The sequence below is a fragment of the Salvia splendens genome, chromosome 20 (genome assembly GCF_004379255.2).
Source record: "Salvia splendens isolate huo1 chromosome 20, SspV2, whole genome shotgun sequence".
Lineage (NCBI taxonomy): Eukaryota > Viridiplantae > Streptophyta > Magnoliopsida > Lamiales > Lamiaceae > Salvia > Salvia splendens.
In genome coordinates this window covers 27,485,874-27,513,234 of record NC_056051.1, presented here as the reverse complement: position 1 = coordinate 27,513,234, position 27,361 = coordinate 27,485,874, and the positions used below count along the sequence as shown (strand labels likewise).

General features: G+C 39.3%; 6 protein-coding genes across 6 annotated transcripts; 3 read left to right on the top strand and 3 right to left on the bottom strand.

Moving 5' to 3' along the window:
- Positions 1–839: 839 nt before the first annotated feature.
- Positions 840–2,078, bottom strand: LOC121780571 (membrane steroid-binding protein 1-like). Its single transcript, XM_042178166.1, has 2 exons — positions 1,675–2,078; positions 840–1,339 (listed from the first exon to the last, which is right to left on the bottom strand). The coding sequence occupies exons 1-2, from the start codon at positions 1,989–1,991 to the stop codon at positions 1,039–1,041; spliced, it is 618 nt and encodes a 205-aa protein (XP_042034100.1). The 5' UTR covers positions 1,992–2,078; the 3' UTR covers positions 840–1,038.
- A 1,131-nt stretch (positions 2,079–3,209) lies between these two features.
- On the top strand, positions 3,210–7,714 carry LOC121782793 (single-strand DNA endonuclease 1-like). The gene is made up of 14 exons (XM_042180740.1): positions 3,210–3,592; positions 3,674–3,831; positions 4,159–4,220; positions 4,317–4,453; positions 4,601–4,652; positions 4,812–4,884; positions 5,171–5,244; positions 5,481–5,540; positions 5,643–5,811; positions 6,038–6,137; positions 6,226–6,308; positions 6,662–6,762; positions 6,834–6,964; positions 7,052–7,714. Exons 1-14 carry the CDS (start codon positions 3,525–3,527, stop codon positions 7,638–7,640), a joined length of 1,857 nt encoding a protein of 618 aa, XP_042036674.1. The 5' UTR covers positions 3,210–3,524; the 3' UTR covers positions 7,641–7,714.
- A 1,188-nt stretch (positions 7,715–8,902) lies between these two features.
- LOC121782196 (transcription factor LAF1-like) lies at positions 8,903–10,146 on the top strand. Its single transcript, XM_042179934.1, has 3 exons — positions 8,903–9,029; positions 9,117–9,246; positions 9,592–10,146. The coding sequence occupies exons 1-3, from the start codon at positions 8,903–8,905 to the stop codon at positions 10,064–10,066; spliced, it is 732 nt and encodes a 243-aa protein (XP_042035868.1). The 3' UTR covers positions 10,067–10,146.
- Positions 10,147–11,812: 1,666 nt separating this feature from the next.
- On the top strand, positions 11,813–14,104 carry LOC121782232 (transcription factor MYB17-like). The gene is made up of 4 exons (XM_042179983.1): positions 11,813–12,033; positions 12,442–12,635; positions 13,020–13,149; positions 13,338–14,104. Exons 2-4 carry the CDS (start codon positions 12,458–12,460, stop codon positions 13,921–13,923), a joined length of 894 nt encoding a protein of 297 aa, XP_042035917.1. The 5' UTR covers positions 11,813–12,033; positions 12,442–12,457; the 3' UTR covers positions 13,924–14,104.
- Positions 14,105–14,187: 83 nt separating this feature from the next.
- On the bottom strand, positions 14,188–16,312 carry LOC121782234 (remorin-like). Its single transcript, XM_042179986.1, has 5 exons — positions 15,930–16,312; positions 15,258–15,311; positions 15,055–15,142; positions 14,868–14,949; positions 14,188–14,579 (listed from the first exon to the last, which is right to left on the bottom strand). Exons 1-5 carry the CDS (start codon positions 16,096–16,098, stop codon positions 14,385–14,387), a joined length of 588 nt encoding a protein of 195 aa, XP_042035920.1. The 5' UTR covers positions 16,099–16,312; the 3' UTR covers positions 14,188–14,384.
- A 414-nt stretch (positions 16,313–16,726) lies between these two features.
- On the bottom strand, positions 16,727–18,559 carry LOC121782233 (transmembrane ascorbate ferrireductase 1-like). Its single transcript, XM_042179985.1, has 4 exons — positions 18,340–18,559; positions 17,653–17,701; positions 17,368–17,567; positions 16,727–17,221 (listed from the first exon to the last, which is right to left on the bottom strand). Exons 1-4 carry the CDS (start codon positions 18,481–18,483, stop codon positions 16,922–16,924), a joined length of 693 nt encoding a protein of 230 aa, XP_042035919.1. The 5' UTR covers positions 18,484–18,559; the 3' UTR covers positions 16,727–16,921.
- Between the last annotated feature and the right edge of the window lie 8,802 nt (positions 18,560–27,361).

The window sequence follows — 27,361 nt, the reverse complement described above, 5'->3', positions numbered from 1 at the left end:
CTATTACTTAAACACGATGGCATATATACATTTATGTCTCTCTAGAATTGGAAGATTCACAATTTCGTCAAAGTTAAAAGTGTGACTTTGCTCATATTGTGTCAAGTGATACAATCTTATTGGCTACTTTGGAATTTTGTCCTTGTCTTAGCCATCAATGATGAATTACGTGAACACCATAAAAACTTTGAGAATTTTGTTTCGCACTTAATTACTCTCACATCTAAACTAACCAAAAAATTATGATTACTTTTGAAAATGGTATAATCAGATGGATAACTTATTGTAAAAATAACGTTTACAAGTAATCTCTCTGATTGGTGCTCACTTGGTGTAGTCATATCTAACAATTCAAATTATTCAGAAAAAAGATTAAGAAAATATCTGCATATATAATCCTTAAATTATTGGCTGTCTCAATCTTGATTAATTATTTAGTTTGTCTATGTTCACATGAGCAACCTGAAAAACATGTTACTACCATTTTTTTCTTGACATTACTTAATTAAGTAGAAAATAGCTCATTACTTACCTAATTCAATTTAATGTTGCCATTGATTTCAATGTCAGCAGCCATACCTACTATTACTAAGCTCAAAACTAGCTCTCTCCTAACCTTACATAGGGCATGCTTCTATACCATCATAACAGCTGCCAATGGCCACCAGTTCTTGGGGCGGAGCCACCCTCAGCCGGTGGTGGCTGAGGAAAATAAGGTAGCCATCAAAACACACAGACAATCACATCAATTCTTGGTTTCTAGCTACCAAACTAAAGAAAGTTTGGTACCTTTAATGGCCTCTGTAGATATTAAGAAAACCGAATATTGAACTCATAGATTTACCAGCAACATTGAGAGCATGTTATTCATAACAGGTGAAGGTTACATTCAAGTGAAGATGTGTAGAAAGGAAAGAGGGAGGAGGCAAAAAACAATGCTTCTCAAGTTATTATTCAGTATTCAGTATACCTTTAATGCCTATGTCTACAACCTTTATGTGAAACAAGGATATATTGCAGTTAAATGGTGATGGAGGATCACTCTGTTTCCTTTTTGTCCGACTCACGAGCAATCTCTGTTGCCTCCTCAGGTGCAACTTCACCGTTAGCAGCAACAGCAGAAGACTCATCAGCAACAACAACCACCTTGACAGTTCCAACCTTGACATATTTGCTCATGAATTTGTATTCCCAGTCTTGCAAGGCTTCGAGCTCATATGCGCCCAAGCCAGTAAGGTCACCGTTGAGATCCTTGTCCTCAAACGACATCTTTGCAAGAGCTCGACTAGCATCCTTTCCAGCAAATAGGGCGTACGGTCCACCTGGTCCGTAGAACATCCTGCAAAGGTCAAATTCATCCTCATCAGGCCTCCAAAACATAAGTTCACAAAGAATTTCCACAATTTCAAGCTATCAATTCCAGCTAGCACCAACAAATTCCTACTGATGATGATTCATTTTCAGATTCATATGATAAATATCTTGAGACTGAGAGTAATTGTACTTCATCAAAAACCCTAATTTCATCTTCTAACAAGCAGAACAACATGATAACCAATACCTAATCAAACATTCCACTACCAAAATTAATCACAATTACAGTTGACAATACAACACAGCTAGTAAAAATAGGAGAAAACGCAGAGGAAAGAGGGAAGAAGGAAAGGTTTATACCTGCTTTGGGAGACGTCGTAGATCTGGCCCTTGATCGCCATGAGCAGAGGCTTAGTTGAATCAGAGCCGTCGTACTGCTTGAGCTCGTCAGCAGTGACCTCACCAAGCTGAACTGGAGGCGGTAGAGGCTTCACATCCTCTTCCGACTTGCTAGAAGCGTGATCAACATGCCCTACATCATCGGAGGAACCGAACAGAGCTGAGAGCAGCTGGTAGAAGGCAATAGCCACGGCGATTGCTGTGAAGAAGGCCGCCGGCGTGAGGCCTGTGTATACTGTGATTGATTCTTTCAAAGCCTCCCACAATTGCACGGCCATCGCTTCGCAACACACACACACAGAGAGAGAGAGAGAGAGAGAGAGAGAGAGAGAGAGAGAGAGGAGAGTTTGCGTTGGTGTTATTATTCTTCAATGGTGAAGTTTGGTTTTTTATAGTCTCAGACTAGGCACTCTGGTCAGTCAAGGACATCAATTTGGACTGTTTTATTCTTTAAATAGGAGTATTTCTTTTTTTAACCTACATATAAAATTCATATAGTCAAAATGAATTCAAATACCCAATTAGTAAAATAAAATGAATTCAAATTGAGTAAATGCCAAAATTGGTCCTGAACATATGGTCATTTTACGATTTTGATCATAGACATTATCTTTTGAATTTTTACATCCCGACCATTTCAACTTGGATCACAATTGATCCTAAACTAACAGTTCCGTCAATTTTTAAACGGTAACGTTTTTAACCCGATTTTTACCAATTAAAGTAGTTAATCCCAAATTAATTTCCACACCAATATACTCAACCCATCGGTCTTTCACCTCTTCCAAACTCAAACCTTGCAAAATCCCTAATTTAAAGGAGGATGAAGCAACAGCGGTTCCCCTTTCACCCTTCTCACTTTTCTCAGACGAATTAGCCATTCCCCGGCGTCGCCGGAGCTCGCTCACTCATGCTCTAAAATCTCCTTCATTTACCTTCCTCATCACTCCTCCCTTCTTCTCCAAGATCTCTAAACGTCCTCGTTCGAAAATGGGAAGGCAGCGGCGCCTTTCGGAGTCGCCGGTTGCTCACGCCGGCATCCTCTCCTAGCACCGTCGGCTCCGCTCTCATCTTTCAACAAAACGGAAGTTCCCATTCCAGAAGAGGCAGCGGCGGTTCTCCTCTTTCACTCTCCTCCGCCGCCGACCAGATTCGCCGTAGATCTACCGGCCCTCTCTCTGCTGAATTTCGCAGAGGAGTTCTCGGCATACGTCTCCTCGGGCGGTTCACGCCGTAGCCCATTTGTATTTTAAATGATAATTTATTAAAATAATTAAGAATATAATTAGGGAGTTAGTAATTATATTTAACAGCTTTAATTTGTCAAAATGGGATTAAAAATGTTGACCGTTTAAAAATTAACAGAACTGTTAGTTTATGACCAATTGTGATCCGAGTTGAAATGTTCGGAATACAAAAATTCAAAAGATAATATTTAAGATCAAAATTGTAAAATAAACATATATTCAAAACCTTCACTCATTCAAATTTCTTGAACTTCAATTGAAGCTTCCCCATTTCAACGTTCAACCATAGAAATGAATTCAAAATTTTCAAGGAAAACATATAAAATGCCAACCCCTCCACGCAAGACAGTTTTTTTCCCCAAAAAATGAATCTTTGATGATTTTGAATACACAATCCAAACGCATTCCTTCCACCGGAAATTCACTTGTCAACCGAAGCAGGAATTTGCAAAGATGGTCAGAGCAACCACTGAATCAGTGAAGAGATCTTTAATATACTATCGTTTTAGTTGTGCCTAGTTTCGAAAGGAACTCGTCACACAGTACACGCTGTGTGAAGAGAAGATGGGAGTGAAGAATCTGTGGGATATCTTGGAAACTTGCAAGAAAACTCTCCCCCTTCATCATCTCCAGTAAGTTCAATTTTCAACTCCCAAGATATAAAAAAATTCCTACTTTATTTATGCTGATGAACTGGATTTGTTGTTGGATAGGAACAAGAGGGTGTGTGTGGATTTGTCGTGTTGGATTGTTCAGCTTCAAAATGTGAACAGATCCCACTGTCCATTGAAAGACAAGCTCTATTTGAAGAGTCTCTTCCACCGCCTCAGAGCCCTCCTTGCTTTGAATTGCAGCCTTATCTTCGTCACCGGTACTATGTCTCTACTTCTCCTTTCCAATTAGACCTATTTCACTCTTCAATCAAGTCTACAATTTGTACAATGCTGGGTTTCATTTAAGCTTTGTAGACATTCTAATGTGAAAATGTGTCTTGGGGAAGGGATGGAGGAGGATAAGGATTTGTAGAAGAATAGCTCAACTTGTCATAGACTTCTAATGTATCCATTTTGTTTCAATCTGAAATAAGGAGTAGAAAGCAGGGATTTGTATGCTTATGGGATTTGGGTATGTGGATTTTTTTTTAAAAGTATGTTCACACTGTTCATTGACTAACACAAGCTTTGTGCTTGTTGTCTAGACGGCTCAATTCCCGGTATCAAATTATCTACATATAGGCGCCGCTTGAATACTGGAAATGAGGCAAGATTTCAACATGGCTAAACTCAATGTACCTTTGTGGAGCATCACAGTTTCATTCTTTTACCTCCATACTGAACTTGTTTCTCTATGGTGCAGGCAATGCCTATTGTACATGCTAAGCATACTAGTCAAAATGTATCATCTTTGAAAAGAAATATGGGATCTGAATTTTCTTGCATGATCAAAGAAGCCAAATTACTGGGCATTGCCCTTGGGATTCAATGCCTAGATGGGTAAACTGTGTGGCCATATTAAAATGTTATTCTAAATCTGATGCTTTGAAGTAAACTTTAAAAAATATACTCCTATTTAGAATGCTTTGCAGATTTTAATTGACGCTACCTAACCTGTTTAACCTATTTTGCTTAAAACATACACAGGATTGAGGAGGCTGAAGCTCAATGCGCTTTGCTGAACGCAGAATCATTATGTGTATGTGAATACCCCTATTCTCTCCTGAAGATTTAACTCGGAAATTTCGCACACTAACTTTCTTGTTCCACATACAGTTTTATGTACTGCAATTCGTTTGTTATCACCATTTAATGTCTGCTAGAACTCTCATTTCTGTTGGTTGAATTATGAATTCAGGATGGATGTTTTACATCAGATTCCGATGCTTTTCTGTTTGGTGCAAGAACAGTTTATAGAGACATTTGTTTGGGTGAGTTATAGTACAAGTTTTTTGCTTTCCAATAATCATTTACTCCCTCCGTCCCGCTTTAGCAGTCCCAGTTACTTTTGAGCACTCGTTTTGTAAAAATGATAATAAATAGTTAAAGTGGAGAAATAATAAAGTAAGTGAGAGAATAATGTAGAGAAAATTTCTCTACATTATTCTCTCTCTTACTTTATTATTTCTCCACCTTAACTATTTATTACTGCTAAAGCGGGACGGAGGGAGTAATATATACTGAGAGTACAAATTATTTTCTCCCCCCTGAATTTAGGAGAAGGTGGTTATGTTACTTGCTATGAAATGGACGATATTGAGAGAGAACTTGGGTTTGGAAGGGATTCCTTGGTAACTATCTCTCTGACCTTTATGTAATTGACATCATTTACGAGTTAGTCACTAGCCATTCTGTTTTATCATATGGTTTCACAGTGGACAGAAAATTACACCGATGACCATACATTCTTGCTCTGTACATAACTACATGTTGCTTTCATGTTTTGTGAGTAGTTTGGACATAAATAATTTGGTTGTGTGAATTGGCAAAATGGATCAAATCTTGTTAACGTATTTTTTATCTTCAGATTACTCTTGCTATTCTTCTGGGGAGCGATTACACCCAAGGAATTCGTGGGGTTGGGCCGGTAAGATGAATATTTTCTTCGTTTCACTTGTGTTATCTGGTTAAAAATATTTTCTGATCTGCATACAAACCAGATGTATTTTTTTTTAAAACTTGAATGTAGGAGTATGCTTGTCAGCTTGTGAGAGCTGCTGGTGATTCGTCTGTTCTTCAGCGGCTTGCATCAGAGGGCTTGTCATTTGCAAAGAAGCCAAAAAACTCAAAAAAGAAGGGCAAAATTAGTGAGGGTGAAAATAAAGAGAATTATGTTGATAACAAGAGGGATTTTAATGGTGAGCTTGCAATTGCTCTCTATTATCATTTCCTTCCATTAAAATTTTCTTTCTTTCGTATCAACCTTTTTTTTATCTTGATGCTGCAACTTATACGGGCTTTGCTCACACAATTTGGAGATGATATATGATCATAACCGAAAGTAGATATGGTGGTTGCTTTGCAGCCTGCTAAGGAAGGGTATGTGCAACTTTCGGTTTGAACTTAAAGTTTGCTCGTTTATAGGGAACGAATCTGATTTTCCAATGGAAAATCAATTCTCGCAAGTGATAAATGCATACATGAAGCCCAAGTGTCATTCAGCAGACTCAGATGCAGTGAACAGGTATAGGGGTTCCTCCTCGAGAAATTTGTGTATATTCCACTGTTTTTTCTTAACAGTCGAAAACTTCTACATTTCTTTTGTTTAATAGGGCTCTTGCTCTCTATCAAGTCAACAACAACCAGCTGCATCAGATTTGTGCTCAATATTTCGACTGGCCGCCTGAAAAGACAGGTTATATTTTGTCAACCCTATGTCCAATCACGATAGATACAGCTATATGCACCAAGGTTATGATGTATCTCACCCTCTTAGTGTGTGTATATCCATGATGTCACGCGCACAAGGGATTTAAGACATCGGCAACCTTTATTAGAAGCTCAAAGATACTTGCTGCTGGTTATGAATGTGCACTGATGCATCCACTGGTTATGCTTTTGATACTTCCTTTACCTCTTGGTGGTGAAATGCATCTAAAAAAATGTATATTGGTGTCAAATATTGGACTAAAAATAATGAAATGTGAGAAAAAGATAATCGGAAACTCTACCTGTGTGTTGCTGAAGTTTGTATTTTTCTTGGGTTAGATGAGTACATCCTTCCGAAGATTGCTGAAAGAAACTTGAGGCGATTTGCTAACCTTCGCGTCACTTCTTCCAAATTAGACCTCCATATGCCAATCAACGAGGTACGTGGCACCAGTCTCTTCTTTCGACTTCACAAGGCTGTAAATTCAATGAGTGTTTCTTGTGAGTACAGATGCCAGTGAAATGTCCTATATCTAGGATTATCAAGCAAAGAAAAATCCAGGGAAGGGACTATTTTGAGGTTTCGTGGGAAGACATGGATGAAGTGGAAGCATCAGTTGTACCTGCTGATCTTGTGCAGAGGTATGACAATTCAAGAACCTGATGCTATCTAGTTATAACATGCATATATCCTCGAGTAGCTTGATGACACGGCTCGTGTTCTTGCAGTGCTTGCCCTGAAAAGATCATGGAGTTCCGGGAGCTAAAAGCTCAGAAACAGATGCCCAGTCGTAAACCAAGACAGAAACAGAAACAAGACACAAAGGAACTCGACAGAAAGCTCCAACAACTGGTGGACGAGATTGAGAAGGAGAGCACCACCTCGAACGCCATTGGAGAGACGAAAATAGATGCTCCCACATCGAGACAGAAGACGGTCGACATCGAGGAAATCGATGGAAAGCTTCAGGAACTGATCATCGACACAGAAAAGGAGAGCAGTAGTAGCGGCTCGACTAATCCAAGAGGAGGAATGCTTCAGCAACAGAGGATGATGCACTTTGGTACCAGCATTGGTGGTTGCTCTGCTGCTGCAGAAGTTATTGATCTCATTAGTCCGCTGCCACCACGACGATGTCCGGTGTCGAAGCCCCAAGAGTGTGTTGAGGTGATTGAGCTGAGTGATACGGAGAATGATGCCACACCTCAACATGCAAGAAAAATGGTTAGAGAGCAAGTCTCAACAGCATACGGTGACTACCTTTATAAAAAATCTGATAACTGTGCTTCTAAAATTAGTGTGATTTGTTTTGATTAATGAAATGATTAGATGCAAATTTTATAGCATTAAGCCTTCTTGAGGCTCTCAATGAAACTCCTCTTTTGGATGTTCTTCTTCCTCTGTTTTGCATTTTCTCAGAGATCAAAATGAAAAGAAAAAAATAGAACACAAAAAATTGAAGATGGAGTGCAAAAAAGAAAAAAAAAAGAAGAAACAATTTGGAATTCTTTATTTTTACGATTTTTTGCTACTAAATTTAGTTCCAAAAATTGATAAAAGATTTGATATTACAAAATAAAGAGCAATTTTGTGTATACAATTCGAAAATCAATAAAAAGATTAAAAGGGTTAAATATTTAATTGATTTCTTCAGATTTCATGCAATACAATTTGTATGATGCCGAATATTCATAGCACAAAATGGTCACAATGAATTGCTAAATACTACTCTCATTACTATATAGTACACTATCTAAAATGTGATTTTTTGTATCGGCAATCTTCAAATATTAACTAAATTAAGACATGTCGCCATTATATTTAAAGCTATTATGTTAAGCTATAATTTATCACCAATACAAAACTCATGCACCTCTAAATTGGTTATCAAAATGAAAGTCGCCTTACTCAACTGCAAAAAATAAATTAATAAAACGCAAAATAATTAGTTTTAGGACAAATAATCTATTTAAATACACCCACGAGGATTATTTATCAAACACACCGACTCAATAGTTATGTTAAAATCGCACTTACAGTCTGTCTGTCAAATCAAAATGCATAGATTGTATATTTAGGGCCACGATTTCAAAACCATATTTTTTATGACAATTATTGTCCCAATTTAAGTTCAGAATTGATGTAATAACATAGAATATCTCAAGTCTACCTAACCTAGAAGAAATATCAACACCAAATATTCATAATCATACCTAATTAAGTACTCATAAGATATAAAGAGATGTTCCACGAGAAAAATGTAAATTTTTATTGCTATTTGTGAACTAGTTTGAGAATTTTGAGTTGATTAATCAAATTCACATTAGATTAATGTTGTCAAACATAATGTGAGAAAACTACGTAGGATCTGCCAAAGTCTTAAGTAACAGAAAAAAAATAGAAGTTCAACAATGTGCATGCAAATATTATTACTTAAATGCTTCTTGCTTAACTTTACAACCCATACTCTCCAAATCCATTACAAATTTTAAAATCCTTTACCTTTAAATACAAGATAACAAACATATAATTTTCATCATCAAATTTAACAACACATATACCTATAGCTTGTTCGAAAAATGGGCTGTAAGAAGCCGACACAGAAGCACAAGAAGGGGCTTTGGTCACCAGATGAAGACCACAAGCTCACAAACCACATCATGAAACATGGCCATGCCTGCTGGAGCTCCATTCCTATCAATGCAGGTATGTATGTTCACACATTATTTATCAACATGCAAAATAGGAGTATACAAATTTCATATTCTACATTGGAGTATGTGTTTTGGGCAGGTCTGGAAAGGAATGGAAAGAGCAGCAGATTGAGGTGGATTAACTATCTAAGGCCAGGATTGAAGCGAGGGGCGTTTAGCTTCCAAGAGGAGGAGAAGATCCTGGCCCTTCATCAACTTTTAGGAAGCAAGTAACTTCTTATAATATCATGCTATTTATATTATATATGTGTATGTACCTACAAATTTGGAGATCTGGTTTTGAGATTGTAATAATGAATTAGAGAGAATATTCTCAGTTCTAGCAGCTTGAGGAAATTTTTAAAAAAAACAAAAAAACTAATTTAGCTTTTCAACTGTTTGTACTTAGAAAATGCTACTCCTATTTGGATAAAATGATACTGGTTGATTTTTCTGTGTTTATATCTTTATCCACAATCTTAGAAAAACATAGAATTAACAAAATTTAACATGTATATATACTGTCATTGACAGATATCTACTGAATTTTGACATTAGATTATTGTATGTATCAGATGGTCTCAGATAGCATATTACCTACCTGGAAGAACTGATAATGAGATAAAAAACTACTGGCATTTTTACCTTAAGAAAAGAGTGGAACCAACCTCTTCTTCTGCTTCAAAGTCGGGTCCAAAAGATTTTAGCTTCCAGTCTCTAGAAAACATGGCAGGATCATCAACGGACCACCAACAAGGAGCAGAGAAATGCATCTTACCAAAACTCCTTTTTGCTGAGTGGCTCTCTCTTGACCAGTTCAATGGCTCTTCTTCCAGCATTGCACAGGTCGACTGTGGAAGCTCGAATTCAGAAGATTCTTCTGCTCACGGCCTGCAGCAGCTCAGCGGAGAGATGCTTGGTGAGTTCCACAGTAAACCAAACTTTGTTTGTGTTGATGATTTTGGCTTCGAGGATCAGATCTCGGAGAGTAGTCTTGTGGATTATTTCCTGGGAGTTTTTGACTTTTGTTGTGATGAATTGTATATGTGATACTCCATGTTAATAACTTGTAGACCCAAGATACATGTAGCTAGTGGTCATAATTAATGGTTATTGTGTAGTTTGTTTGATCACACTCTCTCCACTTCAACATTGTAGAGGGAAATCTATATTCAGTTCTTGATTTAGTTCAAACTTTCTTCTTACTTGATATCTCAATCCAACAAAAAGGGGATTTCAATGTACATATAATCACATGTATAATACAATGGTAGCATGGCTATGATCAGCTGCTAGAGAGAGAGCTTTCATCAAATTCACCATGTTGTTTGAATCCACAGATCAACAAAGAACACATCACAACGACAAAACCATCTGTTTGAAGTTTATAAAACCAGCAGTATCTTCAATACAATCACTACTCCTATTGGGATACATTTCAATCTGCAATAAATCATAGTACTAGTTCCAAACATAAGCAGCCCCTCCCATTTGTTATGCAAAATACCTCTCTTTTTTTTCTTTTCTTTTTTTTCATGTAAAGCTTCCAAGCTCCACATCTGTTTCTATAAAACCACAAACAGATCTCAACCGTAAAAGCTCTCCGAAATCACATCTGTGTTTTGGGAAGCATCTTTGATAAGTTGGCTTCTGAGTATCAAAATATTTCCTTCTAATATTTGCAATCACACCATCTGCATTTCAAACTATATGGTCTCATTACACTGGTAATGAAGCCCAAATCCTCAAACTTCACAAACTCCCTATGCAAATCTTGTACTCAACAATGTAACTGAAAAAACAGAAAATGCATAAATAACATGGTAAATTAACCACTACAGCCCATAATCAAAAAATTAATACTGATCCAAGAAAATGGCGATCTTGGAAGGTGGCAATGCTCTTCTAGAAGCTTTCTGGAGCAAGAACTCAGCCTGTTGCTTTTAAGCAGAGATGTCACCATCATAATTCTCTTCATTCACAAATCTTGGACATTGGGCTAAAGGCAGGCCCATCACTTACCCTTCCAAGCATTCAAAAAAAAAAGAACAAGTTTCACTACTTTTACTATGAAAATGAAAAGGGGTTTAGCTAATTTCTATTTTCTTGCTGTGCTGTTCTGTTGGATACATGGAAAGGGAAAGAATTGGGAATGTGAAATTTGTAATAAAAAAGGAAATGTTGTTTAGGACAAAGAAGGGAACCAAAAAGTAAAAGGATTTGTGGGGCCAACGTCAATTTTTCTTCTCTTGAACTTGTAATTATATATGTATGGGTCCACGTTTGGAAATTCATTAAGGTTGATGTTCACTAATTTGTTGTGGTTATGTTGTTGTTATAGTGAGTTTAGTCGTGTTTTCATGCTATATAGCCCCAAGCTTATGGATTCACGTGATTCATGTCATGTCATGTCATGCGTTTCATGACCAAAAATACAAAATCATATAAACTTCTTTGATCGTGATTCTGTATTATGCAAATGATGGTTAATATTTATACATATAATTCGTAAATCACATAATAAAGAAAATGATATTAGTGCTTAATTAGTGGTATGACCTAATGTAGGGAAGATTTTTTTATACGGCAATCAAGCTTCAATTGTTTTTGCCTCTTTTTTTTGTTTTAAATATTCACAGTATTTAGTTGGAAACAACTATGTTGCATCTTAGTATAATTTATTAATATAAGTATAAAAAGCTACACAATAGTCTTTGTAGTATAATAAATTGAGAAAGACATGGTAAAAAAAATAATTCGATAGGAAAGATGAGAAAACAGATTCGGACAGTGCTCCGACATAGTATGCTGTATGTAGTACTAATAAAATTGAAAAACGAAGGAGGTTAGTATCTTACAAAATTCACAATCTTTTGTCATTATATATTGGGAAATAACATGAGAAGAGAAGATGGCATGAAATCAGCTAAAACAAGGCATAAAAAAGAACACTCCTAAAGAAAAGCCCATCAGTTACACGCTTTCTCCACTGCTTCCTTTCTCCCTCTTGATTTCTGGTAAGCACCATCTCTCTCTCTCTCTCTCTCTCTCTCATGCAACTCATATTTCATTGTTTGTTTTCCGTGGAATTAATTGGGTGCAAATTCTTGAAGTTTTTTATATGGTGCTAGTCAAAAAAAGATGGCACCTTTATGACTCTAAAATGAAGTTATGTCAGAGAGAAGTGAATAGCTGGGAGAGTACAAACATTTAATAAATGGGGATGATGCAGAGATGAGAACAAATGAAAAAAATGGGGAAAGTGATGCTTTGATTTATGCTTCTTTTCACCTGTCAATATAATCCCCATGCATTTAATGCCCTCAGATTCTCTTGCTTTGCTTTGCTTGGCTTGTTATCTCCTCTCTCTCTCTCTTGAATTTTAAAGGGTACTCCTACCATTTTTTATGTTTTTTTGAGAGCAGTGAAGATTGGTTGAAAATGGGGATGAAGAGAGAGAAAGAGGAGGTGAAGAAGAAGAGGAAGAAGGGAAGAAGGCCATGTTGTGAGAGAGAGGGAGTGACCAAAGGAGCTTGGAGTCCTGAGGAGGACAAGATTCTTGTTGAGTTTATCACACAGAATGGACATGGAACATGGAGGAATCTCCCTCAGCTTGCAGGTTTCTTCTTCTTCTAACAATTTTGCCATTTTAGGTTTTCTGATGCAATAGTTTACTGTATGGTAGTAGCTGAGTTTGTGTTGAAGAGATAGAGATTAATTTAAGGCATTTTGTGTTCTGTCTGTTTCTAGAACTACATAGAATAAAATTTTCACTTTGTTAAGCAAATGCCCAAGAATTGATTATGTTTTGTGTGTGTGATGTTCCTAGTTTGTGATTGAGGGTTTTAGGTGTTGGAGATGGAAGATGAACCATTTTCTGCAAATGTTTCCTATGATTCTTTCTGATCCTTGATAACGATGAACCATTTTAGTGTGTTTGATGCAGTAGATTTACTGAGGCACTCACTATGATAGTCTTTTGCTTGTGTGGTAATTTTTTCAGGTCTCCTTCGCTGTGGAAAGAGCTGTCGTCTTCGCTGGACCAACTATCTTCGACCTGACATCAAACGTGGTCCCTTCAGCCCGGAGGAAGAGACCATGATTATTCAACTGCACGGTGCGCTTGGTAACAAGTAATTCCATCACCTCTGTCACTTGTCCAGCTCTAAATAGATATTGTGGTGATGAATTCATTGTACTCCTGTCTCTGTCTTCCATTTTTGCTTATTACCTGGCAATTCGTGGTGAAAAAACATCTGTAGGGCCCCTGCTGTTTTTACCTGTTTGCTTTCTTAAAATTGTGATGTTTCTGTTGGGGTAGATGGGCTGCCATTGCCTCTCATCTCGCAGGAAGAACAGACAACGATGTCAAGAACTTCTGGAACTCACATTTGAGGAAGCGCTTCGACAGCAAGGCCCTCGACCGGCCATCTTCATCTTCAAAGTCTGTTGGCACAAAATCTGGTTCCCCTCACATGGTTAAGTGGGAAGGTGTGAGGTTCGATGCTGAGTTCCACCTCTCTATGCCGTTCAACAACAGCAAAGGTGACTACTTCCTACACCTCTGGAACACTGAAGTCGGAGAGTCATTCAGAAACGTGCACAAGACTGGAGATGGATGTGGTGGAGCTGCATCTCGCAGTTCAACATCACAGTCATCATCATCCTTGACCAAAGTTGAGTCAACCAGTGTTTTTGAACTCTGTAAGACCCCCAGCCCAGTAGAGATGAAAGTCAAGCTTAGGGATGTCAAGAAGGAAACAGAGGAGGACATTGCTGTGTTTTCAGACACATCTAAGCCATATGAGCTTGAAGATCCATCTGATTCAATGCTGAAGCTGCTGCTGGATTTTCCTATTGGTGGTAACGACATGGCATTTCTCGACGCCAGTGAGGTCTCTACATAAGCACGCTAAGCTGCTCTCATCAACATATATATATATATATAGCTCACAAAGTGAACCAACTTCATTTTCAGCTTAGAGCTGCTTAGTGTATTGTAGGTTGGGTTCTGAGGCCTTTTGTTTTGATAATGAAATGTAACTTCTTTGTCTTGATTTTATACTACATCGGAGCTGCTTTTTTCCATGATCGTCTACTGTCGAATCTCTAGCTTTTATACATGAAAGAATGCATGTGTTTTGGTTTCTACAGCAGTTTCTAGGAAAGAATTCATGTGAAATTTTCTTATAAACTTCATTTCTAGTTTATATAAACAAATAAATCACTATTCAAGCATAAGATAATCAACAAGAGACGATCATATTCTACATCATAATACCACACAATGAATCTGGCAACCAATAAATAGAAATCCCATAACAAAACAATGTACAAATCAACTTGAGCTTCAAACCCCATTTCACCTTCAGAAACAACCAAGTAATTTCTTTGGACCAGTGCCCGTGGCGCGATATTTTGCTGACGTCTCTTCCGCTTTGAGAAGTTCCTCTCCACGCTTCGCCTCAATCATCGCTCGTTTCTCCTCCGCTTGCTTGTGGAGTACAGCAATCTTGTTCTTCGTTTTCTCAATATACCCGGCCTTCGCTTTCTCCAGTTGCTCCTATTAGCCAAAAATGTATTAACATGACAGTTAAAGCAAAGCAGCTCACATGCAGCAGCAAAGCCTAATTCAGAAAGGACATGAATTTGGGCAGAAAAGCTTCATCTGTTTTATGCATCTATTGAGTTCAGATAGGGACCATTACAAAACCAACACATCAAGTAAGACCGAAGCAGTAAATTTCGACAGAATTATTGGGCAATTACATAAATATGACGTTGAAGTCAGCCTACTTCCCATGTGTATGTGTCTACATAGAGCAGAAGTGAAGACATAAAGAATCTTTACCTCTATCTTCTTCAGCTCAGCTTCGAGAGTCGCTTTCTTGCTATTCTCCCAAGCCACGACAGACGACATTTTCTTCTGTGCCCTGTAAAATAAGTAACCAAGCAAGAGTCACATCACTTTTCCCCTCTTATATTCAAGTGCAAAATCATCTCAAATTCTATCATATAGTATTGAGGAGCATGCTTACTTGTTCTCAGCTTTTGATTTCTCACTTTCCTCCCATGCTTTGATCAACGACAATCTCTTCTCTGTAGCTACTCGGGAAAGCGCAGCATCTACATAGACACCAGAGGAGTTGAGTAAAAAAGTCTCATTCCTTATCTTATAGGCCATAGATTATCTTATTTCCAGCAAGATAATTATAGCTCAAGAGCACAGTCATCGTGATACCTCTGTTTATGGAGCCCTCCTCTGATTTTTTTTCTTTGGCAGCAGCTTCGGGTTCTTCCGAAATAGACATATAAAGTCCCACATGTTAGGTGGGGGAAAAATTACTCAAATAACAAGGAAGCCATGGAACTACAGAAAGTCTTGGAGAAACAACTGACTAACAGTTTGATTTTAGGTGAATTTTTGCTTTTCTGCAAAAACTAAAATCCCACCTTTTTTTGAAGTTTGAAACAAAGAAAAGGAAACAAATAAACAAGTTTTGGACATAAAACTGGTAATAGTTTAAAGAATTATTCAGCAAGAGAAGGCAAAAGGCTCCTGCTTTTTTTTGTTCCTTTATTAGATACAACAAAGAAACAGAATCAGTTCTCTAATCCAATCTCAAAACAATAAACAAAACGATTCCAAATACAAACTTTTGCAGAAACAATCCAATAAGATATTCATCACCTAACAATTCCAAGAAACAAAAAAATTGAGAAATCTCATTTTTAAATATTCGAATATGAATTGTTTTGGAAAAGGTAAAATAAAACAAGGATAACAAATTTGCTTCACGTGAATAGATATCTAAATTCAGAAACCAAACATCAGTTACACATAAATGAACAAACACACACAAAGAGATGCTAATATATGATGAAAGTGAAAACATGTAAGAAAGTGAATTACTTTCAACTATGACTAGAGCTTTGGAGTCGTCTGGTTTGTCCTGCACCGGAGGTAGTGGCGGTGGCACCACAGCTTTCTCCTCAGCCACGTCTTTTGGCGGCTCGGCCACCGGAGGCGGGGACTCGGCACAAGGCTTGGACTCGACTGCTTTTACTTCCTCCTCCGCCATCAATCGAGAGAATTCGGGATATGTTCTTGCTTTTCAAGGAAAGTTAAGTGAAAATGAATAGTACAAGGTTATATACAGCTAAATAACATCAAAACACACATACACACAAAGAGGAAGGAGAGAGAGAGAGAGAGAGAGAGAGAGAGAAGTTGGTTGGAAGGTATTAAACAAGAAAGGAGGGAAGTGGCCTTCTATGAGTTGGCACAATACAGATCATTCCCACATATTATTATAATCATTAAACAGTTACCAGAATATGATTGGTAATAACAGAGAGCTAAGGTGTTAGATATTTTCTATGTCTTTGCTGGCAACTTCCAAACGTTGCCATCAACTTTGTATATACTCCAGATTAGTGTGTATCCATTTGTAATCTCATCAAATGTCAAATAAATTGTGTTTTTATTTATTTGATAGTAGTATTTTTTTAATCACATCAGTATTTTCTTGATATTACTTCATTGTTTGGATCATACTAGGAGTACATGTTAATTAAAGAATGATTTTTTCTTCTCAACTTCAACTTCAAAGAGAAGAACAAATTTTTTTTTCTACTCCCTAAACAACAGTAATATTAATACAAAAAAAAAGTACAAATGCTGATGCAGATTCTCAGTCTTTCTATAGATAGATCAAAACCTCAAGCTTCTTTGTGTATCAACATTACTTCAACTTATAGTGACAATGATTCCAAATACATAGTAGTAAAAAACATTTATGATACATCGAACACAACCATCCAGTCTACTAGCATGTATGGCTAGTCAAATTAATCGTGTGACATTTTAACACTGAATACAAATAGCAGAAACATACAAGCACTTCAAATAGCTGAGTAACTGTACTCATCTTCTGTAGGTGACTGGCAGAGGGTGGTTAAGATGACAAAGGTGCCGTACAAAACGGTGACAATGGCTGTGAAGTTCACAAGGAACGCCTCTGACCCATATTTTTCAAGCCCAGAATTCTCAAGGAACGTCAGCTTCTCTAGGTACCCCAAGGCTGCCGTGGCAATAGCTAAGATGTACACAAAGATACCAAAGAGCACGTGCCATGGAAGCGACTCACTTCTGATAGTTGGTGTTCCTCCAGGGAAGAAGAAGACGAGGAAGCCATAAACCCACTGCACATTGTGGAAAATAGCATCACGTCATATCATGAACCATTACAAGTTCCCCAAGTGTTCACTTACAAAGAAAGCAGCTTGAAATTAAAGAAAGTGTATGAAGCAATAGAAAGAAAAGTATATGAATTCAAATGAGTGATTACCTGAATACCATAGAGAACAATAACACCAATCCCGAGCCAAGAGTGCAAACTGTATAAATTGGCAATATTGCTTTCATTGTGAAACTTGAAGGCTGTGTATATCCCAATGATGCCGAGTATGAGAGCAATAGCATGCAATACGAGATGTATGAGTTTCTTCTCAGGCTTCTTTAGTGGGAGGCTTTTGTAACTTACAATGGCTGCACTTAGAAAGAGATAGCGAATGTCAAAGGAAATGATGTTTCAGTTCAATCAAGCAAGTTATAGCTAGCAAAAATTGGTTACCTTCTCCTCCAATTATTATGAACCCAATGAACATCAGAACAGGATGAAGCTGGAGCCACAACAGAAAACAGAATATGAGAATCACAAAAGATCATAGATATATGTGTTTGGCTTCATCAAAAAGATTATTCCTCATTCATGCTAGTTCATTACATCCAATAAACCTTGATGATGGTTGTTATTATCACTTGACAGAGGATTAACCATAAACTGGAAAGGAAAAACCAAGAATTACAGAGAGACAACTCAGGCAAGAAAGTAAGCTCAAGGTAAAAGATAGTCAAAGGCAATAGAATCATACTATTAAATTAGGAACTTGGCTAATAATGGAGGCATTTGCCACTTCTCCCTTAGTCCTTAACCCCAAAATCTAGTGGGTTATGCATCATCAGGCTCAATGAATTAATCCATCATCCACAACAACTAAGCATTGAGATAAACAAGAATCCAACTACCTCCACTCCAGTACTATCACATCACATAAATTACAAATACCAACAATAAATCAGTAACAGCCCAAGTCAAAATCTCAGAAGAAGACTGCCAAATTGATAATAATAGTACTATCTAGCATATGTGGGCATATAGCTAATAGACAAGTCAAACACAAACCACAAACATTTTTTTGTAAACAAATAACTCTTTAAGAGAAAGTAGAAAAAGGAGGAAGGGGTTGAGGGGATTTACATTAAAAATAAGGTTCTTGTTGGAAGAGTCCCATGCCAAACCTCCCCTGAAGCTGATACACCAAATCAACACCAAAATCGCGCCCACCACAGCCAAAAAATGCACAGCAAAAGAAGTGTGCAAAGCCTTCAACGCTAACGCCATCTCTCACTCACTATCTCAGTCAAGTCTCAACGAAATTAGCAAAAAGTCTCGATCTTTATGGTAATACTAATCCCCCCAGCTGGTGGTTTATCTTCATCTCATCATGATCGTTCAGAGCCGTCGGATGAAGATGTAGACACGCGTAAGGCGGTGATAGGTCTATATCCGTACACGTGTTTCAGACGCTCCATATGGATTCAATTTGGCTGGTGACTTTGGTGGCTGTTCAATTCTTAATTATGGAGTATTAATTTTATTAATTGGATTAAATAAAATTATACTACTGTTAGGGCACCCGCAACGCTGTGCCGTTGCGGTTCCTATGCTGTTCCGGCGGAACGGTTCCGCGGCGGCACGCGTTGCAGGCTCCGTTCCGTCGCCATTCTGTGCCCATGCCGTTCCTATGCCGTGTCGCGTTCCGTTCCGGAGGAACGCGGAACGAAACGTTCCGACACGCGCCGAGGCGACGTGGCGGCCTCCCATTCGACGCGTGAAGCCCACTCGCTGCCCCGCGAGTGGGCTTCGTCCCGGTGACGCAATAATTCAATTTTTTTTAAAAAAATTCGAATTGAATAAAAAAAAAAAAAATTGCAACGGTAATGTGACCGTTTTTTTATATCCGTTTTGTATTTTTTTTAATTTTTTATTTATTTATTTACTCTATAAATACTCCTATTTCATACTCATTTCAATCACAAACACACATCTATTCCTCTCTATTTCCACCCCAATTTTCATCTCAAATCAACTCTACTTTCCTTCTCCCAAATTTAATCAAACTAATGGATCCTTTTGAACAAATGCGTCAAACTAATTTTTTTTAATGTTGTGTGTTTTTTAATAAAGTGTGTTTGTTTTTTAATAAAGTGTGTTTGTTTTTTAATAAAGTGTGTTTTTTTAATTGAATTTAGTTGGAAAAAAAATGAAATTGAATGAATAGTAATTTAAGGAACGGTTAAGGAACGGAGGGTTGCAAGTTCCGTTCCTTAGTTAAGGAATGGAGTAAAAAAGTACAGTGGGGCCCTCAAATAGTGGTTTAAGGAACGGTATAGGAACAACGTTGTGGATGGCCTTACTACTACTACTACTTTGTGGAATTAATTATATTCGGATAATTTAGTTTTGACTTTCCGACTTTATAGCAAAGGGGCACCAACTTTTTTATATATTAAGTTCATCAATTACATAAAATTATGTATAATGTGCTGTTTTTATTTACCTTTCAAAGTTAATTTAAAATCGAAATGAATGCATACCCCCCTTATTCATATAATAGTATAGGATTCTTATGATCTACTTCACCTTTTTTCTCGTCCTATGCTACATAGCCCCAGAACAAATAAAAACTTTATTAGAAGTATATGGTAAATTTAAATATTGACAACAACACCTTTATTATATGTGTGGTTCCCTCTTTATGTATAATTAGTATATAGTATATTCAAAATGATAGGTAATTGATAATTTATGTGTAAAGACAAAATGAGTTGCTCCATATGGAGTTATGGACACGAAACATATTTTAAGTCATTTCTTGATGTTCTGTCATTCGTGCTATAGCACTAGCATTTTTTCTTTTTAAGTTTTAAGTATGATTTGATAGTTTAATACTCACAAATTGGTACCTGGTTCATTAAGGTTAGTAGCTTACAAATAGAGATTAAGGTCTTATATGTTAGTAGTATTTTTATTCATCTTTTAAAGTCGAGAGAAAAGCGAAATGTGTACATAACAAAATAATATACTAGGGATTCTTATGAGTTGCTTTCCCTTTTTCCTTCCTATGCTACACACCCAAAATAAATACTACTACTATTATATGGTAAATACCCAAAATAAATGGAGTACTACTATATGGTAAAATTAAATATTGAAGGCAACAACTTTATTATATATGTGGTTTCCAAAAACTGAGAGATGATATGATATATACCTTATGTGAACAACACTCTCGTTTAACGCATTTTTAAAGTTGTTCGTTTCGATTTATATTTTTTTAGTTTGATTCTAATACATTAAAAAATGTTATTGAAGTTTTTAGTTTTACAAAATTCATATAAATCAAAGCTCGATTTGCTTGTTTTCTCTATAAATTCAAATAAATTAATAAACTATCAAATCAAGCTTTGATTTATATGAATTTTGTGAAATTAAAAATTCCAATAACATTTTTTAATGCATTAGAATCAAACTAAATATATTAATCGAAACGAACAACATTAAAATGCGTTAAACGAGAATGTTGCTCACATAAGGAAAGTATGACATCTAGTGTGGGACGGAGGGAATATATTGTGAATGAGAGGTAATTGATAATTTATGTGTAAAGACAAATTGTATAGATATTTGAGTTACTCCATATGGACACGAAACCATTTTTAAGTCATTTTGTTAAAATATCGAAGAAAATTCATATTGCATAGCTTATCCATGACGTCACCTCATATATATTATCGGGCCGGTTTGGGCCCAAGTTATCCATATCCACAGCCCGATTTCGAAGCTTGTGCCCATCAAGCCATTAAGTTGTTGTAAATCTTACTTGAATTTCTATTTTAGGGAGAATTACAGATAGTTGCATAAAGATAAAATGAAGACCATTAATAGTTGACGAACAAGTTAAGTTGTTATTTACTTATTTCTTCCATTTTATTAAAAATAGAGATGAATATAAGGAGTAGAGTGTGGTAGCACATGTATTCACCTGTCAGTCCAAATTACCAGATTAATTTTGCAGGCATTTAAAATTTTAAGCAACAATATGGAACTTATTATATTTATCAAATTTAATTGTGTGATGCTCCCAAGCACAGCTTTCATCCCACCAATTGATGCCCACTTATTACCAATATCACAAAAGCTTATTCAAGAGCCTCCAAAAGTACAGAAGAAGAATAAAATTGATACCAAACACAACCATAGATAGTATTCTTCATTTCAATCGCCTTAAATGATGATGGAGTACGTACTAAACAAGCCCAACAGCAGTAAAGCCCATCAGCCTAAAGCCCAAGAAAGAGTATCAGTTCGGCATGACTAAAGAGTATCAGTCCGGCATGACTAAAGAGTTCAGTTCGGCACAACCAAAGAGTTCGGCCCCAGCCTACAGCTCGGTAAAAGCCAACCAATCAAACTCTGCTCTCAGGTCGGCATCAAGCTCTACTCTCAGATCGGCAAAAGCTGCTCGGCAATAATTCAGCAGTTCGGTCTCAGTATTCGACCGAACTAGGAGATAGTGGACTCATGCAGGATTTCCACCTCCACTACACCCACGATCTATTTAGTGGTGTCAAGCAGTCATTAACTCATGCAGGATAGTGGACCCATGCAAGATCGCCACGATCTCCACGACATCCACTACCTAGTAAATGATGCTGCATGCCACGATCTTGGTCCTTTGTATAAATAGAACCTAGATCAGATAGATAGGGTTAGACTCTCTCGCTTTCTAGAGATCAAATACAAAATAGCAAGTCTGTATTGTAAGCTGTAAGAAAACAGATCAAGCAATACAACTCTGCCCTCATTTCTTCCCGTGGACGTAGATTTACCTCAGTAAATCGAACCACGTAAAATCTCTGTGTCGTGATCTGCATCTTCCTGCATTCATCACCATCAAAAATTCGCGGATTCATCACTGGCGCCGTCTGTGGGAAGCAGAGAACCAAATTTGTGATAAAGCGAATTTTTGACCCTTTTTCCACCCCAAAAAAAAAAAATGCATACCAGATCACACACTACCCGTAATACCGTTCGTGATAACCGTGAGGAAGCTAGTCCAGCTCGCAGGTCTGAAAAACGGCCTCGGGAGACATCTACCTCCGGTTCTCACGAAGAAGGAACAAGCCACTCCAGGAGTCATCGCACCGAGTCTTCCCAGCAGCCCGATTTAAATGAAGCTGTCAAGCTGTTCTTGGCCGAGAAGCAGGAGGAGTTCTTAACCTTCCTGCAGAAGAGCCAACAGCCGGAGAAGACAACGGCGGATTCTCCCTCCTCATCCAGACATGAAAGTCACTACCGCAGTAGTGACGTGTCTTCCAGGAGAAAGAATCCTCAACCCCGACATGTTCCTGTTCCTCCTAGGTACCGGAACCACAGGAGAACTCCATCTCCTCCGTACCGAAGAGATGTCGGGTTCGCCATGTACGGAGCATTAAAGACTCCGTTCTCGGACGATATCACCCGAACTCCTTTGCCGCGGAACTACCGGACACCGTCAATGACTTACGACGGGCTAGTGGATCCTCATGACTTCTTGGGACGCTATCAGTATAATATGGCGAACCAGGGTCTCAATGAGGTCCATATGTGCAAGCTGTTCCCCGAGCTGCTCATCGGGAACGCCAGAAGGTGGTTCGACAGCCTTCCTCAAGGCAGCATTAGATCCTACCGAGATCTAATGGATGCTTTCCACAGGAGGTTCTTTCAGAAAGCGGAAGCCCGGATCACTTCGGCTCAGCTGCTTTCTATACGTCAAGGTCGCGACGAAAAGATCAGCGACTTCCTGACAAGTAGATAATCTCAATGATCTACTTGTCATTTCGGCATTCCAAAATGGAATCCTGCCCGGAGCTCTCTACAGAAAGCTCGTGGAATGCAGTCCGCAAACAGCTCAAGAGATGTGGGACATTGCGGACCAGTTCTCCCGTGCCGATGAGGCAGACCGTCGAAAACGGTCTTTAGACAGCTCATCTAGAGGAGACGAAAAGAAGCCCGATCATAGCGATCAGAGGATTCCTCGCCGAACTCCTTTTGAAAGAATTCAAAGGGCACCGGTACAAGGCAGATTGGGACCACGTCTCAATCCTGAGAAGCCGCCCGCTCAGTTCGTACCATTGAACAAGTCAAGAGCGGAAATTTTCGAACTGCATTCCGATATGTTCGAAAAGCCAAGGCGGATGACGAAATCGGCCGCGCGCCGACCTCAGGATCAATATTGCTCCTTCCATCAAGACTACGGTCACGATACCGAGGAGTGCCGACATTTGGCCGCAGGTATTGATGCCCTTGTGAAAGCAGGGACGTTAAAAAAATACCAAAGCAAGCAGCCGAAAAAGAACAAAAGACAGAGAGGTGCGAACTGCAATCCTCAGGATCCGAAAAGGCATGAGGATCCCGAAGACGACGACGAGCCGCAATATGATGGAGTAATCCTGACTATTGATGCTCTCCCTGCCGGGAAGACTAAGTCGTCCCTAAAAGCAGAACGCAGAGGTTCCAATCAAGAGGAGCCAACACATAAAAGGCTGAAGAAAGACGAAGTGATTACATTTTCAGATGCCGATCCCGTCCCAGCCATCTCTCCTCATCAAGACGCTATTGTCATTCAAGCCGGAGTGGCAAACAAACTGATCCACAGAGTATTTGTGGATACAGGAGCGTCAGTCAGCATTCTTTTTAAAGAATGTTTCGATAAAATGGAAGTGGATCCAGCTCGGCTCAGTCCGGCTCCACTTCCTCTGAAAAGTTTCGCCCAGGAGGACACCCGCCCTGAAGGTATTATCAGCCTTCCGATCACGGTGGGAAAAGCGCCTACAAGCTCCAATACGATGATCGAGTTCTTTGTGGTGAAAGCTCGGTCCCCGTACAACATCATCCTGGGGAGAGACTGGCTCAACACAGTTCGGGCCGTTTGCTCTACTTATCACCTCACCATCAAGATCCCCACTAAAGGTGGGATAGCGGTCATCCGAGGTGATCAAAAGAGAGCAAAAGAGTGTCTGCAGATTGCGCTTAAAAGCGCCGAGCAATCAGTTCGGCACCATCAAGCATAGCAATCACAGCAACCGGAGTCAAAGGCAAGCGAGATGACCGAAGTCACTTCAGAGCCGAACTCAATGACCGTTCAGTTATACGAAGATGATCCATCCAGAACGGTCAAGATCGGCTTCGCAGGAACGCCTCTACTCCGGGAAAAGACCATTCAGCTCCTCAAGGAGTACAAAGATGTCTTTGCATGGTCTCCGTTGGACATGACCGGAGTGCCCCCCGAGGTAATCACTCATCGGTTAAATATTGATCCTTCAATCCGGCCAGTAAAACAGAAGCAAAGACTCTTTGCGGCAGAAAGAAGCCAAGTCATCCATGACGAAGTCCGCCAATTACTAAAAGCGGATGTACTATTCGAGGTGAAATATCCTTCTTGGGTGGCCAATCCTGTGATGATCAAGAAAAAAGAAGGAGGATGGCGGATGTGCATAGATTTTACCGATCTAAACAAGCACTGTCCTAAAGATTGCTATCCCCTTCCGAATATAGATAAAAAAGTAGAAGCTTTGATCGGCTTCGAAATTTTCTGTTTTCTTGATTTATACAAAGGATATCACCAAGTGTTGATGGATGAGAGTGACGCTGCGAAAACAGCTTTCATTACCGATTTCGGCATTTTCGCTTATAAAAAGATGCCATTCGGTTTAAAGAATGCCGGAGCCACTTATCAAAGGATGGTAGACAAGCTTTTTCAGCACCTAATCGGAAAACAGGTTGAAGTGTATGTCGACGACATAGTTGTCAAAAGCAAAAGCACTTCGGAGTACGAAGACAACCTCAAATCCACTCTCGACGTGCTCCGAAAAGCCAACCTCAAACTCAACCCCCAAAAATGTACCTTTTTGGTAGATTCGGGAAAATTTCTAGGTTGTTGGGTTTCAAAGGACGGACTCAAAGCAAACCCCTCAAAAGTTCAAGTCGTTCAGAACATGGCAATGCCGAAGTCCATACATGACGTGCAAAGGCTAACTGGATGTCTAGCCGCACTGAATCGATTCCTTTCCCAAGCAGCCGAAAAGCAACTGCCGTTCTTCAAGGTGTTGAAAAAGGCACCAAAGTTCGAGTGGGGAGCCGAGCAGAAAAAGGCCTTTGACGAGCTCAAAAGTTATCTAGCCGAGCTTCCTATTCTCTCTGCTCCAACCGAAGCCGAAGTAATATTCTTATACTTAGCGGCATCGGATCAAACCATCAGCGCGGTGCTTGTACGAGAAGAAGGCCTAAAGCAGTTTCCCATCTACTTTACAAGCCGAGCATTAAGAGGTCCAGAAACAAGGTATCAACCTCTGGAAAAAATTGCTCTGGCGTTAGTAAATGCAGCAAGGAGACTGCGGCCATACTTCTATGCTCACAAGGTATGTGTCTTAACCGATCTGCCTCTTCGGCAAGTTTTGACCAAGCCAGAAGCATCAGGCAGAATCGCCAAATGGGCCATAGAGCTGGGAGAACACTCAATCGAGTACCTACCTCGAAAAGCCATCAAGGGACAAGCCTTGGCAGATTTTCTTGCAGAGGCCAAGTTCGATCAAGCAATCCCTGTCATTGCCGAACAGAAAAATTCTGCCAATGCCGAACTAGCACAGCCCTTGGAATCCGAAGTAGAGCCGCCGGACTGCTGGAGCGGATTCGTAGATGGAGCTTCAAACAAGATGGGAAGTGGAGCTGGTATTTTACTTGTCGCTCCCGACGGACACGAGGTAACCTACTCACTTCGGTTCCTATTCCCCACTACTAATAATGAAGCCGAGTACGAAGCCCTCCTGGCCGGACTCCAGTTAGCGCAAAGTCTGCTCGTCAAATCTCTCAAAGTCCATTGTGATTCACAAGTCATAGTAAATCACATGTTGGGTACAAGTGAAGCTCGTGACGAGAGAATGAAGAAGTATTTGGACAAAGCGCAAAGCATCAGCCGAAGTTTCTCCTATTTTCGGATAATCCGCATTCCCAGAGCGGAAAATAGCCGAGCAGATACCTTAAGTAAGTTGGCCTCAGATCCGAGCTCAAAGGCGGAAGAATTAATGCATCGAAGCATTGATGAAGCCGAGGTACATTCAGTATCCAGCTCGCCGAACTGGATGACGCCGATCTTGCAGTATCTGGATCAAGGACAATTGCCCGAGGATAAGAGAGAAGCTCGGAAGATCACATGCCGAGCACTTCGGTACGAACTTCACGAAGGAGTCCTCTTTAGAAAGTCTTACCTCCAGCCGTTATTGCGGTGCGTAGGACCAGAAGAGACGGACTACATCCTCAGAGAAGTTCATGAAGGATCGTGCGGTAGCCACATCGGAGCCAGAGCTTTAGCTAAAAAAGTTCTGAGATGGGGATATTATTGGCCAACCATGGTACAAGAGGCAGTGCAGCTCGTCAAGAAGTGTACGAAGTGCCAAATTCATGCAAATGTCCCAAGGATGCCGCAGACCGATCTATACACTATGCAAAGCCCTTGGCCTTTCATGCAATGGGGCATAGACATAGTGGGACCACTTCCTCAAGCTCCTCGGCAAATGAAATTCCTAATCGTTGCCGTGGACTACTTTACGAAGTGGGTGGAAGCTGAACCATTAGCTACGATAACGAGCTCGAAGGCATTGGATTTCGTCTGGAAGAACATAGTGTGCCGATTTGGCATACCCCACATCCTCATCTCGGATAACGGGACTCAGTTCACCGACAAGACGTTCAAGAATTGGTGCCAAGAGCTGAATATTCAACAGCGGTTCACTTCGGTCTCTCATCCACAAGCAAACGGACAAACGGAGGTAACAAATCGTATCCTGGTGAAAGGGTTAAAAGCTCGGTTAGAACAAGCCAAAGGACAATGGGTAGAAAATCTCCCTCAAGTCCTATGGTCCTACCGAACTACACCCACAACCTCCAACGGTGAAACTCCGTACAGTCTGGTGTACGGCACTGAAGCCGTAATTCCGGTGGAGATCGGCGTACCCAGTCCCCGAACTCTAAATTTCTCCTCAGAAATGAATGACGACGGACTGAGAGCCGAGCTAGATCTTGCCGAAGAAAGAAGAGAATTGGCATGCATAAAAGCAGCCAAGTACAAGGAGCAAGTAGCCCGGTATTACAACCAAAGGGTGAAGAAGCTGCAATTTCA